This window comes from Pogoniulus pusillus, chromosome 5 (genome assembly GCF_015220805.1).
Source record: "Pogoniulus pusillus isolate bPogPus1 chromosome 5, bPogPus1.pri, whole genome shotgun sequence".
NCBI lineage: Eukaryota > Metazoa > Chordata > Aves > Piciformes > Lybiidae > Pogoniulus > Pogoniulus pusillus.
The window spans coordinates 20,768,572-20,783,962 of record NC_087268.1 but is presented as its reverse complement, the minus strand read 5'-3'; the positions used below and the strand labels follow the sequence as shown (position 1 = coordinate 20,783,962).

Here is a 15,391-nt window from a genome sequence, read left to right as displayed (position 1 = left end):
CGCCTGTCCTCATAGCATAGGTTGGTGCTGCAGACATGACCGCAGGTGATCCGAAGTGCATGCTTTCGGGCACGATGTTCCCAATGCTGCAATACCAAGGCTTCCTCACCTTGGTATTTGTGAAAATCTTTAAACCCATTTCCTATGGGAGAGAAACCAAACATTTATTTCTTACTGATTGCTGTTCAGGTTTACACAGTAGACCTGATGTGGTATTTTACTGCTAAGAAAGGAGAAGCTGTTGCTGTCTGCAGATTGGTGTGCTAGTTTGAGCCTAGCTGGCATATTTTGGTGAGAAGAATTAGATGCTAGGCTGTGAAAAGGAAACAGTGGTGATGGCTGCTGCACTCATAGGCTTGCTGAGATGGATAATAGGAACATAAACATAGATGACAGAGTCGCTCTCTGTCTCTTGGGGCTGCATGAACTTCTCTCTCCCTGACTTGCTGCCTGACTAATCCTTCTGCTTCCTAATCCCCCTGGTCAACCCTCTAAACTCATCTTGAGTGTAAGGCAAAGTCTGGGGTAAGGTAGAGGAGTGGGGAGAAGGTGGAATGGTGGTTAGGAGCCCCTGCTGGGGACTCTGGTTTCTGGGAGGGCTGTTGTGTTTCTGTATCACTTTTTAACTTGTCTATGTCTGTCTATAGCTGTATAGATTGTAAATACCTGCTTGTATCTTGTGCTAAGCTGTAAATATAAAGCTTCACTCAACTTCCAGATCAACTGTGCCTCATCTGGGTGATTTTCTTCAGTGTGGGGGGCAGGTAACACCCAAACCATCACAACTGGGTATTGAAATGATCCTGCTAACCTTGAGTCTGGGTGTCTGGACGACTCAGAGGAAACAAAGTATAGATCCCCTCTGTTTCTAGGACCCTGTTCCAGTCCATTTCCAGCCTCTAGGAGTCAAGATGAGCCAGACAGTAGATAGAGCTTTCTCTCTGTGAGGAAATGTCTGTGTCTATTATGCAGCTCAAGGATGTATTGAGCTATCCGGGGCAACTGTAATGGCACAGGAGTATTTACTTCTCATTAGAACCTCATTTCAAGTCAACTTTGAACTTTTTCCTGTAAGAGGAAAACTGACTCCTTTTCCACCAACTGGGGAGCAATGCTGGCAAGACAGGTGAAGCTTATGACTCACTGACCTTGCTTCTAGTTAAAAATAAGTATTCCCTTGTTACATTGCTAAAGAAGGCTTAAGCATTCTCAGTCCTCCTCCCACTCTGCCCATTAACTATGCAAGAGGTCTATACCTTTAGGATGGTATAAGTGTCTTCTTCATTCATCTCCACTACTGGAGAATATGTGATTCCATTCAGGACTATCTTCTTCAAGGGGATGCAATTCTCCTGGGGCTCCTCCAAGAATGGACCATGGAGAGAACCATGCAATTCCTTCCCTGGCAGCAAGCTATACACCTAGGCAGAAAGAATCATAGAAGGACTTAGGTTGGAAGGAGCCTTAGAGATGATTTACTCCAACCCCCCTGAAATGGGCAGGGTATTTCCATTTTCAGTGTCCATTGTCACAAAACACAACAGAGGGAGCTGAATTCAAACACTGTAACAGTCCCATCACCTGCATGCCTCTGGTGGGAGCAATGGCAATTTGGGAGTCAAACAAGAGATCCAAATTTGGAGATTCTGCCTCTTTTACCATGGTCAGAATGTTACTCTGGTTATTAGGGCTCAAATATATAAACAATTACTGCATCCCTTCCATCTGCAATTGTGCTAGTTTGAGCCTAGCTGGGATATTTTAGTGAGAGGAATTAGATGTTAGGCTGTGAAAAGGAAATAATGGTGATGGCTGCTGCACTCATAGGCTTGCTGAGATGGATAACAACAAGAACACAAACATAGATAACAGAGTTGCTCTCTGTCTCTGGCTGCCTCCCTTCTCTCTCTCTAACCTACTGTCTGTGTAAATAATCCCTCTGCTTCCCAACCCCACCCTGGCCGATTCTCCAAACTCACCTTGAATGTAAGGCAAAGTCTGGGATAAGGTAGAGAGGTGAAAAGGAGGTGGAAGGGTGGTTGGGAGCCCCTCCTGGGGACTCTGGTGTCTGGGAGGGCTGTTGTGTTTCTGTATCACCTTTTAACTTGTCAATGTCTGTCTACAGCTGTAGAGATTGTAAATCTCTGCTTGGATATTGTGCTGAGATGGAAACATAAAGCATTATTCTTTAATTTCCAGCCACCAAGTCTAGTCTGGGTGATTTTCTTCAGTGTGTGGGGACAGGTAACACTCAAACCATCACAGCAGTACTTTGCCCTTACTCGGGGATTGCTATTTGCTGCTTGACATGAAGGAAATATATTCATGGAACACACAACAGTGTTTGGCTGTGGTTCCAGGAGAAGCAGACCCCTTAAAAAAGCGTCTTCATTCTACCCTTATGATTACACAAAACACCAAAGAAACAGCTGCTGCCCAGTTCTCTTTTTTGCCCACTGGAGGAAAGAAAGAGCACGAGGCAGCTTTGCCAGGTCAGCACTGACAAAAGGGGTTGTTCAATGTCCACTCCAGCACTGGGCTGCCCTTACTCTGACTGCACTCTGCCTTGCTCCACAGACTTACAGAACTGGGTGACAGTTCAGCTTCTGGCTTCATGAGGAGAACACTCTTATCCACAGCACGGACAGCACAGAGGGAGTTTGGTGAGGCTCTGAACAGCAAGTGAGCATCAGAGGCAGGCAGGCCTTCAGAAGGAAAGAAGCTTAAGTCCACCTGTAGCCACAAGAAAAGCTATGTCATATATGCTCTACCCTTGCAGAACTTTTCCCTCCAATTCAAAAAGTCATAGAACTGTTGTGGTTCCACAATCCCCTCATTGTTGAGATGAGGTGTACAGGAGGTAAAACATTTTACAAGAATCATCTTCACCCACTAGACTGAGGCTGTGTGTTTCATTTTTCACAGAATCATAGAATCTGTCAGGGTTGGAAGGGACCACAAGGATCATTTAGTTCCAGCCCTCCCTGACATGGGCAGTACACCCTACCCTAGATCAGGCTGGCCACAGCCTCATCCAGCCTGGCCTTAAACACCACCAGGGATGCAGCCTCAACCACCTCCATGGGCAACTCATTCTAGGCTCTCACTATTCTCATGCTCAACAACTTCCTCCTCATGGCCACTCTGACTCTCCCCACCTCCAGCTTTGCTCAATTCCCCCTAGTCCTGGCACTCCCTGAGAGCCTAAAAAGTCCCTCCCCAGCTTTTTTGTAGGCCCCTTCAGATACTGGAAGGCCACAAGAAGGTCACCTGGGAGCTTCCTCTTCTCCAGACTGAACAGCCCCAACTCTTTCAAGTCTGTCCTTACAGAGCTGCTCCAGCCCTCTGATCATTTTTGCTCTATAACTCCACAAGCAGCTGGATTCCATTGTCTTTAGATTCCAGAATCTAAAGACAGGAGCTTAGGCAGGCCAAGTAAGTGAACTTGACCATATGTCTGCTGCCTCAAGAAGCAGACACTTACCTTATTGGTGAAACACTTTTCTACGCTAAACTTGGCTGAATCAGCAATCACTTCCCTGCTGGGGGCAGTGGTGTAGACAAGCACGTGGGCCACAGGAGCAATATCAGCTTCTACAGGCAGCTGGAGCAAGAAGACCCCATTGGCTAGCAAACAAAACGAGAGCAAAAGTTAAGGTACAGGAAGCAGCCAAAATTCTCAGTTTTACTTCAAGCTGAACTTCATCCTAGCCACGACAAAACTGCAGACCTCCAGGTGGGATGAACAGAAATGTGTAAGTCCTGTTTTCCAGTTCATAAGCTTGTGGAATTTTGGTTCAGCTTCTGAAAAACAGACCTTCAGTCTCTTCTAGGAGCACTGGAGCCCCAGAAATGTAGTGTCAGCAGAAAGATGGCTGGCACATGGAATTACAGTACATCTGCTCCAAGCCTAAACAGAGGCAGAGGAAAGAAATCTCAAACTCTTCACATATCTTAGGGGACATGGAGATGTAGATCCCTGCATTTACATGGAAGCAGTGTGTATGCCTGCCAGCATTTCCCAGCTTCCCAGGACAGTGGCAGTTTGGCAGGGGAGAGGAACTCACCACTTTCCTGGTCCAAATCCAGAATGTGAGTGCCTGCATGTTTAATGATTCCCTTGGCCATCACCTGGATGGAATGAGAAAGTCTGCTGTGATTAAGGTTGTGCATGAGCCAAACCTTAAAGATGAGGAACTTGAAAGGAGAGCAACTAAAGTGTATGCCTGCTGCTTACACCCTGCTCAGCTCATTTCTGCCTTCCTGCAGCAGAATCCCAGTGCCCACTCTTTACTCTGCTGCTCCTAGCCCTTATCTTTTTTTTCTCTCTCTTTTTTATTGTGGGAAAATACATATGAAGAATGTTGGCGAAGTGTATAAAGCCTGCTGTGACAAACTACTATTTCTGTCTCCATATGCCCTACAGTTACCACTGACAACCTCAACATATTTCAGGTGAAAGCTTACCAGGTAGTAAAAAACAATTTTCTTCTGCTCTCCTACAGCCTCTGGAGTCAGAATATAGTGCACCCGGACCAGTGTGGAGAAGCCACAGTTTAGTGTCTCAGACTTGGGCTCAATTTTGAGGAAGCTGTTGCTAGGAGAGTAGAAGCGCTTTAGTGAGAGGTAGCCTTCCTCGTAACGTGGAGAAACCCAGGAACGTTCATAGCAGTAGGGGTGCACATTGTGAATTGCCTGGAAAAGAAGACAATACACAAACAAATCATAGAATCAAGCAGGTTGGAAGAGACCTCAAAGATCATCCAGACCAACCTAGCACCCAGCTCTGTCCAATCAACCAGACCATGGCACTAAGTGCCTCAGCCAGGCTTTGCTTCAACACCTACAGGGACAGCGACTCCACCTCCTCCCTGGGCAGCCCATTCCAATGCCAGTCGCTCTCTCTACCAACAACTTCCTCCTAACATCCAGCCTAGACCTCTCATGGCACAACTTGGGGCTGTGTCCCCTTGTTCTATTGCTGGTTGCCTGGAAGAAGAGACCAACCCCAACTGGCTACAGCCTCCCTTCAGGTAGTTGTAGACAGCAGTGAGGTCTGCCCTGAGCCTCCTCTTCTCCAGGCTGCACACCCCCAGCTCCCTCAGCCTCTCCTCACAGAACTGTGCTCCAGGCCCCTTATCAGCTTCAAAGACCTTCTCTGAACATGTTCCAGTATCTCAACATCTCTCTTGAATTGAGGAGCCCAGAACTGGACACAGCACTCAAGGTGTGCCCTGACCAGTGCTGAGTACAGGGGCAGAATAACCTCCCTTGTCCTACTTGCCATACTGTTCCTGATACAGGCCAGGATGCCTTTGGCTCTCCTGCCCACCTGGGCACACTGCTGGCTCATGCTCAGCTACTGTCTATCACTACCCCCAGGTCCCTTTCTTCCTCACTGCTCTCAGTCACTCTGTCCCCAGCCTGTAGCACTGTTTGGGGTTGTTGTGGACAAAGTGTAGAACCCTGCACTTGGCTTCATTCAGTCTCATCCCACTGGCCTCTGCCCACCCATCCAGCCTGGCCACATCCCTCTGCAGGTCTCTCCTACCCTCCAACAGCTCCACACCTGTTCCTAGCTTGGTGTCATCTGCAAACTTACTGATGCTGGACTCAATCTCCTTGTTCATATCATCAATAGATATATTGAACAGGACTGGGCCCAGCACTGATCCCTGGGGCACACCACTAGTGACAGCTGCCAACTGGATGTGGCACCATTCACCACCACTCTCTGGGCTCTGCCATCCAGCCAGTTCTTGATCCAGCACAGAGTGAATCTGTTCAAACCATGAGCTGCCAGCTTGGCTAGGAGCTTCTTGTAGCAGACGGTGTCAAAGGCTTTGCTGAAGTCCAGGTAGACTCCATCCACAGCCCTGCCCCACATTCACCAGGCAGGTAACCTGACTATAAAAGGAGCTCAGGTTGGTCAGGAAGGACCTGCCCTTCCTAAACCCATGCTGGCTGGGCCTGATGTAGGTGCTTTGTGATGGCACTCAAGACAACCTGTTCCATGACCTTTTGTCTGCTTCACATGCCCTTATTTCTGTATTTCACTGCCCTTGGAAGTTCTTGCCTTTTCATTACACTGCACAGTTCTGAAAGCTTCAAGCACCTAGTGGGTAACTTCTGGACAACCTTTAATGATTTTAATCATGGACAAGAGAATTTCAGGAAGAAGAGCAAATAGGATTCTAGACAATCTACCCTCTTCTAGGGTGAGGTATTACAAAACATGGGTATTACACATATACTTATGCATATACACAATGGAAAGATTGCATTTTCCATTAACCAAGGGATGCTCACTATCACTGTCCTCAGAGAAACTAATTATTAGGGAGAGAATGCCTATGAATGGTTCCTACTCCTTTTCTTTTTATGACAGGAAAAAGAAAGAAAAAAAAACCCGCACACATAAAAAAAAACAACAACAAAATAAAGAGGACCACTTAGAAACTCAGAATGGTAAATAAACCTCTAAGAGATGCAGATTGCTCTACCTGACTACAAAGAATATTGAGATACATGGGAAAACATTTAATCAAAAACCTAACAAAGCACTGGCAGAAATGCACCATGGGAACTAGCACCGCTCTTGAAATAGATTTGTCTAAGTAGAACTGATGATCCCTTGGAGTACAATGGACTGTTTGGGTCTCCTGGTGTTTCTTCTAACCTTATATTGCTATTGCAAGCAAAAGTAATATGCAAACTAAGTGCAATTGGGACATAGCAACCTGGTTTGTTATGCGACCACTTCCACCGGACTGGGGTCAAGTTTAGCATGAACCAGGAAGAAGAAGCTAAGTGCTTTTGCATATATACACTGCCCTGCACCACATCCTGGTCTCCAAGCTGGTGACACAAGGGTTTGGTGGGTGGAGCACTGGATGGGTAAAGAGCTGGCTTGATAGCTGCACCCAAAGAGTGGCTGTCAATGGCTCCATGTCCAAGTGGAGGCCAGTGACAAGTGAAGTCCCTCAGGGATCAGTCCTGGCATCAGCCTTGTTCAAAATCTTTGTGGGTGCCATGGACAGAGGCACTGAGTGCACCCTCAGCAAGCTTGCTGACAACACCAAGTTGTGTGGTGCAGCAGAAAGGCTGGAGGGCAGGGATGGCATCCAGAGGGACCTGGACAGGCTGCAGAGGTAGGCACAAGCCAAGATCATGAGGTTCAACAAGACCAAGTGCAGTGTCCTGCATCTGGGTTGAGGCAATGCCAAGCACAACTCCACGCTGGGCAGTGAGTGGCTGGAGAGCAGCCCTGAGCAGAGGGACTTGGGGGTGCTGCTGGACCAGAAGCTCAACATGAGCCAGCAATGTGCACTTGTAGCCTGGAGGGCCAACCAGAGCCTGAGCTGCAGCAGGAGAAGTGTGGCCAGCAGATGGAGGGAGGTGATTCTCCCCCTCTACACTGCTCTGCTGAGACTCCACCTGGAGTACTGCATCCAGTTCTGGAGCCCCCATTACAAGAGGGATGTGGAGATGCTGGGGTGCATCCAGAGAAGTGCCATGAGGATGCTCAGAGGGCTGGAGCAGCTCTGATGTGAGGACAGACTCCAAACAGTCTGGGGAGGGACTTCTTAGGATATCAGGGAGTGACAGGACTGGGTGGAATGGAGCAAAGCTGGAGGTTGGGAGAGTCAGAGTGGTCATGAGGAGGAAGTTGTTGAGCATGAGAGTGGTGAGAGGCTGGAATGGGTTTCCCAGGGAGATGACTGAGTCTCCATGTCTGGAGGTGTTTAAGGCCAGGATGGATGAGGCTGTGGGCAGCCTGCTCTAGCATAGGGTGTCCCTGCCCATGTCAGGGAGGGTTGGAACTAAATGATCCTTGTGGTCTCTTCCAACCCTGACTGATTGTCTGATGCTATGATTCTATATAGTAGAAACTCCAGAGGTGCTTCCAGCCTTGTGGGTCACTTCATCACCTCCTCTGGCCACAGAACTCACCCTAATTCCAACAGAATCAAAGTTCAGCATAGAAGTGTTCAGGGAAAACCATGCCCTGCCCGCTTCATTTGTTGTGTAGTTGGTTTCCTGGTCTCCTTGTAAAGAAATCCTCACAGTTTCATTGGCCATTGGAGCACCAGATCCATCCACTAGTTTCACCTGGAGGGGCAAAAATAGTACAGTATATAAGGAGAGGAAAATCTGCCATCTGATAGAACACCAAGCTAAGATTGTTTGGCTTAGGTCTCCACTGCAATTTACATGTGTACCATCTGTCTCCTTTAGAGAGAGCTGCAAACTTTCTGAATCTTATTTTTTAGGCTCTTTCTTATCTTCACCTTTGGGTTAGAGGGGAGGACGTGGAGACTGACACGCACTCACACCTCTTAGGTCTCCTATTAAACAGGTGACTGGAAAAATAGACTTCTGCTTGACTGGAGAAGTGGAAGCACAAGGACAGAGAGGTAAAGCAGAATGAGGGCTGTGATCTCAGCTGCTGTTGCTCAGTTGAAGAGCCTGCAGAGGACAGGGGGCCCACAAAGATTAACAGCATTGAGCTTTGGCAGCTTTGCAGAGGGGGTAGGCATGTAGAAGGTTCAGTACTACAGTTTGGCGATGCTGGATTGTTTTCCTACCTGCCCAAAGAAGGGAATTCCAGGTTTGTAGTGGGAATCTGAGTGCTCAAAGGTGATTTTGCTGATAGTGGTTGTGATCTCAGAGAAGCTTGTTCCAGTCAACTCAACTCCTGCAGGGAGAAGCATGAAGAAATAATTTGCTGTTGCCTGACCAGAGTTACTTTTACTCCAGGCCAACCCTCCTTTGCTGGACAAGCAATTTTGTTGATCCTCCTGGCCTCCAGGTAGGAAAACTTCAAAATTCCAGAAATGCAAGGGTCTGCTTTCATCTGTCATTCCTATTTGGCAAGTTTCTCTGCTGCTCTCTCCTGGGCTTATTACACAGGTCTTTGATACAGATGATTCATACCTGTCTCTTCCTCTTTAATCTTAGCCTCCACATGGAGCTTATTCTCATATCCACTTCTCTTGAGCTGGAATAACTTGGTCTTTACCACTTCAGAAATGCAGCCATAGTTGTCTGTCTAAGGAAAACAAGCAAGTTTCATTTTTATAATGTTTATCCAGCTTTGTGAGTCCATCCTGCTCTGAACTGAAAGAGAAACCATCATCTCATTCCCTCTTCTGTTTTGATCAAAACTGGAAAAGCAGATGAATCATTTGGCAAAGAGCATTCTGAAGTACTTGCAGCAGCATCAGGACAAAGAGTTTGCTACTGAGATTTTTCTGTATGTGTGTGAAGTTTAAAATTGCGTACAGGGAATTATTCAAGTGTATGCTATGCAGAAGTTTGCCAGGCATCAGGCACTGCTGACTCAAAACGCACAAGCCCTACGAGCAATACATAAACCAAAGCCTCCGTGTGCACAGAAAGATGAAAACTGCAAAAGTATCTCCAAAGTTTGCAGCCTCTCTTTGGCATCTTCCTGTGCAAGGCTGGTCTCCACAGAAAGGGGAAGAGAGGCATGTAATGCTGTTTAGCATTGCAGTGTTCATATTTACTTTTAATGTGGATAACAGCTTAACATGGGTAGCACCTTAACACAGGTAACACCTTAACACGGGTAACACCTTAACACGGGTAACAGCAGTGGCAGAGGCAACTGCTATTGTGGGGGTCATACTGTAGCAGACCCCAAGGGCCACAGGAATGTCTTCTGCATTCATTCTTGTCCTGGTGTATTTCCACAAGTGTTCTTACCCCATCTTCTGTCAATTATTGCACCTATCCATGTTTCAAACACCATTTAGCTTTGCTATTGTAAACTTGTCAATCTGAAGAGTGAAAAAAGCATGGGAAGTTTTCTGTCTTACCCACTGCTGAACTCATATTCCTTTTCTTCTTACTCAAACTGCATCGTTTCTATTCCTTTCCTGCTTCTAGCACCAAGTTCTTCAGTGTAAGCCAACTGCAACTCTACTCTCATGGCTCACATCTTTTCTCTCTTCTTCTCATACTCTTCACCTGACCTTTTTCACTGCTGTTTCTTTCATCTTTTCCTTCTCCATCAGCTTCTTGCCTTTGCACACCTCTTTCTCAATGCAAAGACCTTCCCCCTATTTTCATTTTTCACATTTCATCTTGCACCCAACCTTATAGAATTACAGAACTTTCTCTCCTTCTTCAAGGACTCTTCCCTCTTCACGCCTACAAGGCATAGAATCATAGAATCAGTCAGGGTTGGAAGGGACCACAAGGGTCATCTAGTTCCAACCCCCCTGCCATGGCCAGGGACACCCTACCCCAGAGCAGGCTGCCCACAGCCTCAGCCAGCCTGGCCTTAAACACCACCAGTAAGGGGGCCTCAACCACCTCCCTGGACAACCCATTCCAGCCTCTCACCACTCTCATGCTCAACAACTTCCTCCTCACGACCACTCTGACTCTCCCCACCTCCAGCTTTGCTCCATTCCCCCCAGTCCTGTCACTCCCTGATATCCTAAAATGCGATATTCTAAAACCTGACCTTTTTCACTGTTGTTTCTTTCATCTTTTCACTTATCCATCAGCTTCTGGCCTTTACACAACTCTTTCTTAATGCCAGGACCTTCCCCCTATTTTCATTTTTCACATTTCTTCTTGCACTCAAGCTTCTCTCCTTCTTCAAGGACTCTCTTCCCTCCTCATGCCTACAAGGCATGATCAATAAACAACATTTTCTCCTATAACCCTACCTACAAGGGTACTTGTAAAAGGTTAACCCTCCTGGGGGAGTGGTCTTGACCCTGACCCAGGTGGTCCTGACCCCACCCCAGAGGTAGGTCCAAATACTACCAGGTGTGGTGGTTAGCCCACTAACACTTCCTGTCTAAGACCCATATAAAAGCAGGGAAACTTCCTGTTTCTCTCACTCTATCTCCCTGCCTCCCTGCTTGCTGGCATCACCATCCTGTTTCCTGGTACCCTTTGTTTTAACACGTGGCCATAATCCATGAGGGGGACAAAACCATTGCCATCAAATCTGGCTGTAAATATATATTTCATATCTTATTTTCCCTTCCCTATACATTTTGTAGCTTCCCTACCTCATATACCTTTTATTTATTGTTAAACATTTCCTCTTTTAACTTCCAAATCACAGTGGGATTATTTATTTGGGTCTGCTTTACCTTTCCTCTCTCTACATCTAATTCCTCTTCTTTGGGAAAGAAGGGGGAAAAGGGAAAGGCATCCTAGAAATTGTTATTGGTTGTATTAACTATATGTGAGTCTCTGGGAAATTTAAATTAGAACCAAGACAGTATTCATGCCTCACCTGTCCAGAGAACTCATCACACACTGCTTTAGACTCTTCACCATAGCAGCTGGTAGCTGCATATTCAAAATTCCGGCAGACGCGGAAGCTGACAAGGCCAGGAACAGGCTTCCCAAATGTGTAGCTACCAGCAGCAAAGAAGAAAAAAAGAGCTATTAGGAATGTGAGAGGGATGGAGAAACGTTATGAGCTCATCCCCAGTGGATCCAGGACTCTTCCCTAGAGCTGCCTCTGGGATACAGCAAGGTCATAACAGGAAGTAATCTGGTAAAAATTGAGGGCAAAGTTTGGTGAGAAGGGTAGGATCACTGATTCTTAGAGGCCCCCATGAAGGATAATGTTTAGCACCAGACTTGGCAGGCTAAGATGAAAGCCAGGCTCAATCTTGCAGGTCTTTTCCAACCAAAAGAATACTTTCATTCTAATACTGATTTAGTTGAGAGTACCCCTCACATTGGAGAACATGTTGCATTATCTACCCCACTGTCCAATTCTGATGGAATTATTTTGTGTGTGGATGTGCACTGGGTCTTTTAGCATGTTCTTCAGCCTGAGTCTTGACTTGGCTTGCAAGATGCATGGTACACTGCTATTTAGAATCAAATGAGGTGGCCCAAGGGAAAGAGAGCAGCTGGGTTCCCTCTCAGCAATGAGAAATAGAAACAGTCAAAACATGATTCCCAGGCAAATGAGACCACTTGCTGTAGCTGCTCTGAAATCATAGATTCAAAGAACCATTCTGGTTGGGAAAGATTTTTAAGATCATTAAGTCCAACCATTATCTGACTACCAACCATATCCTTCAGCACCACATATCTGCTTCTTTGAAACATCTCCAGGGATGGGGATTCAATCACCTCCATGCCCAGCCTGGTCCAGTGCTTGACAAACCTTTCAGGGAAGAATTTTCTTCTAACAGTCAATCCAAACCTCTCTTGATGCAATTTGAGGCCATTTCCTCTTGTTCTATCACATCTTACTAGGGAGAAGACACCAACAACCAGATGACTTCGACTTTCTTTCAGTGAATTGTAGATAGCAAGAAGGTCTACCTTCAGTCTCCTTTTCTCCAGGGTAAACAACCCCAGTTCCCTCAGTGGCTGCTCACAAGACCTGTTGTCTAGACACTTCACTAGCTTCAAGACCCTCTCAAAACATGGAAGAGCTATATGCATATTACACACAAAGTCCCCCATGCAAATAACTGTTGCCTTTTGTCTAATAGTAGGTGTAGTCTGTTTGGTCCTGGCCCCCAAAATAATTGAGAAATATGATATCACATCTTAGTCTCCCAGATAGACATTCAGCAGCACCAGAAGAACAAACTTGAGATCAGAAACTTGAAAGCAGGACACTCACAGACCACAAACTGTCACCTTCAGCTTCTCATCAAGAATGGTGATCACCTTGGGCATTTTCACTGTGACTTCAAATTTTGGCAGCACTAAAGCAGAAACAAAGAAAAAAGGCATTATGGTGAGGAATAATGTAAGAATGAGACACAAAGGCTGCTTGAAGGTTATTCTTACAAGTGACCTGAATCCCTATCATGTCTAAATCATGAGATTTTAGATGTTTCATAGAGTAATAGAATCAATGAATGGTAGAGATTGGCAGGGATGTCTGGATATCATCGAGTCTAAGATCCCTGTTAAAGCAGGATCACCTAGGACACTGTCCTGCACCACATCCTGGTCTTTGTGGGTCACCAAGCTGATGACACGTGGGTTTAATGGATGGAGCACTGGATGGATAAAGAACTGGCTTGATGACTGCACCCTAAGAGTGGCTGTCAATGGCTTCATGACCAAGGTGATTGAGGCTCCATCCCTGGAGGTGTTTAAGGCCAGGCAGGGGGGTTGGAACTAGATGATCCTTGTGGTCCCTTCCAACCCTGACTGATTCTATGATTCTAGGACATGTGCTACTGAAGTCAGTGAAGACTGCAGGCAGTCAGCCAACCACTGTACCAGGTAAGAAGACAGGATTATTATGCCAGCTATTAAAACACTGCAACTTCTTTGATAACACATGAGCTGTCCGTCTCAAGGCAGTAGGACACAGTAAAACAGAAATAAGTTACTAGACATATCCCCACAGGCATATAGAGTTGGGACTGCAGTATGGCCTGTGCATTTCCAAAGCACATAAATCTTACCAAATTACAAAATAGCGTCCCCAGTGACTTTGCACAGGCTGACATCATATCCAAACCCAGCTACAGGAAGGGAACTGGACGGTGCCTGTCCTGGGAGAACTAGGAAGGATTCTGGACTTAGAAGCTGTTTTGTGACTGAAAGAGGTCAGCTAGCTTCTGGGACTCATCTCAGCTGCATAAACCAGGTTGTATCAGGCCATGCAACAAGGGCTGCAGTTGGCATGCTAGGTTGGAAAGCTCTGTTGGGTGTCACCACGTGCAGGTCTGTATTTGGATGCCATTTTCTAGCCTAGCGTATGGAATGAGCACCAGTGGGAGGTTAAGGCACTAAGGTGTCATGTAAGCCACAGGCTTAGCATGTGGGTGAATAAAGGCAAAGTCTGCATTTACAGACAGCCCCACACTTCACCAAAAGGTCAGGGTTTCAGGTCAGAAGCAGGGGAAATCCAAACTCATATCATGACATTTGACAGACATGCGGCCAACTGAAGGTGAATCTGTGGCTTTAAGTCACTTCTGAAAGGAGGTGAAGCTTGTGGCTGCCAGCACAGACGTATCCAAACACATCACTCCTCCTTATGGGAACCTTGCTGAAGTGAGACAGTCAGAAGATCTAAATGGCCTCAGGCTTAGGGAGGAGTGGAGAAAAGTCACTTAAGTCCTTCAGTCTTGGGAGGGAGTGGACACAGAGACACTTTTCTAGACATGCTGGATGTCCTTGACAGATCTACCACCTTGTTCAGTTAAGCTTTCATGAAACATGTGACTAGCTGTTAGAAACCTGAAACTACAGCAACAGTTACCATACTCCTCCACTGAGAATGGATGCTGAATCGTCTTGCCGGAGGCCTTCTCTGCCACTACTGTATAGGTCCCTTGCATAGGTTCAAAGGTGAGGTTGAAGAACAGCTGTGTTAATCCTCCCTTCAACTCTACCTTTATCCACTGGTACAAACGGTTCTTCTTTGGGTCCTACAGACAATGAAATCAGAAGAAGACATTGAGCACATCAGGAGTCTACAAGGAGAGCTAAAAGGCACTAGTGCAAGCAGTGAGAGGAGGCCCAGCCCCAGGGTTTCAGGAGGCTGAGCTTCCTGAAGTGGGAGGCACTAGCAGAGTTGTGTGGGGAGCTGTAACCTGGGCCCAGAGTACATGGTTGCCACCATATAAATGAAAAGCTCTGCATATTCAGATGAACATCATGGATATTCTTGAGGCAACTGGTATTCTGCCTCAGCTGAGGTGTAAGAGAACTGGAACACAAAGTGAATGTTTGTACATACCTGCATATACACCATCGGAAACTAGAAAAAGAAGAAAAGAAAAAGCATATTTAGACTGAGTCCCAGCAACCTCATTTCAGGGACCAAAGAAAGAAGGAAAAAAGTTCCTGGTATGGAGCAACAACATTTTGAGAAGGGATAATCCTTTGTCTCAGGCAGAAAAGTAATCTGAGCAGAAATTACTAATGCTATGTGATGTACAACGCTAATTAGAGCAGGTGTATGCCACAGTAGTGGCAGACTTTCTCACTGCTGAGGTGTTTACACTAGCACGTGCAGTTTTCTTTCCAAGAATGCAGAAGGCAGCTTTATGCAGAAATCTGAAGAACAGACCCTGTTAACAAGATCTGAGGTAACCCAAGGACTGCACAATGATCTCGCTGCACTGAGAGCTCTCTCCAAAAGCCATTTCTTCCCTTCCTTTTCCCTCATAGATAGTTTAGGGTCAACTAGTGAAAAGGAAGTATCATACTTACCACCTCATTCAAGGGGCGGAAGTATTTATCCAGAGAAACGATTCTGAACAGCACTGATGGAGAAGGGCAGACAGTGAGGTTGGTTCCACAGTGCAGTCACCAAGCAGAAAATATGAGTTGCAACAAACAAATGATACAACAGAGAACAGAGCTGTTCTCTTCTGCAAATTCCATTCACTGGAAAGCTAAA

General features: G+C 46.3%; 1 protein-coding gene across 1 annotated transcript in view; it reads right to left on the bottom strand.

Moving 5' to 3' along the window:
- The window catches only part of A2M (alpha-2-macroglobulin), a 37,893-nt gene that overhangs the window by 16,966 nt on the left and 5,536 nt on the right, over nucleotides 1-15,391 (bottom strand). The window contains exons 4-17 of the mRNA XM_064143461.1: nucleotides 15,202-15,254; nucleotides 14,726-14,746; nucleotides 14,246-14,414; nucleotides 12,644-12,728; nucleotides 11,285-11,408; nucleotides 8,938-9,052; nucleotides 8,589-8,698; nucleotides 7,954-8,112; nucleotides 4,468-4,695; nucleotides 4,068-4,131; nucleotides 3,485-3,627; nucleotides 2,584-2,733; nucleotides 1,257-1,421; nucleotides 1-142 (exon numbers count right to left, since the gene is read on the bottom strand). Of these exons, the coding sequence (XP_063999531.1) occupies nucleotides 1-142; nucleotides 1,257-1,421; nucleotides 2,584-2,733; nucleotides 3,485-3,627; nucleotides 4,068-4,131; nucleotides 4,468-4,695; nucleotides 7,954-8,112; nucleotides 8,589-8,698; nucleotides 8,938-9,052; nucleotides 11,285-11,408; nucleotides 12,644-12,728; nucleotides 14,246-14,414; nucleotides 14,726-14,746; nucleotides 15,202-15,254 (1,728 nt within the window). The remainder of the gene's footprint in view (nucleotides 143-1,256; nucleotides 1,422-2,583; nucleotides 2,734-3,484; nucleotides 3,628-4,067; nucleotides 4,132-4,467; nucleotides 4,696-7,953; nucleotides 8,113-8,588; nucleotides 8,699-8,937; nucleotides 9,053-11,284; nucleotides 11,409-12,643; nucleotides 12,729-14,245; nucleotides 14,415-14,725; nucleotides 14,747-15,201; nucleotides 15,255-15,391) is intronic.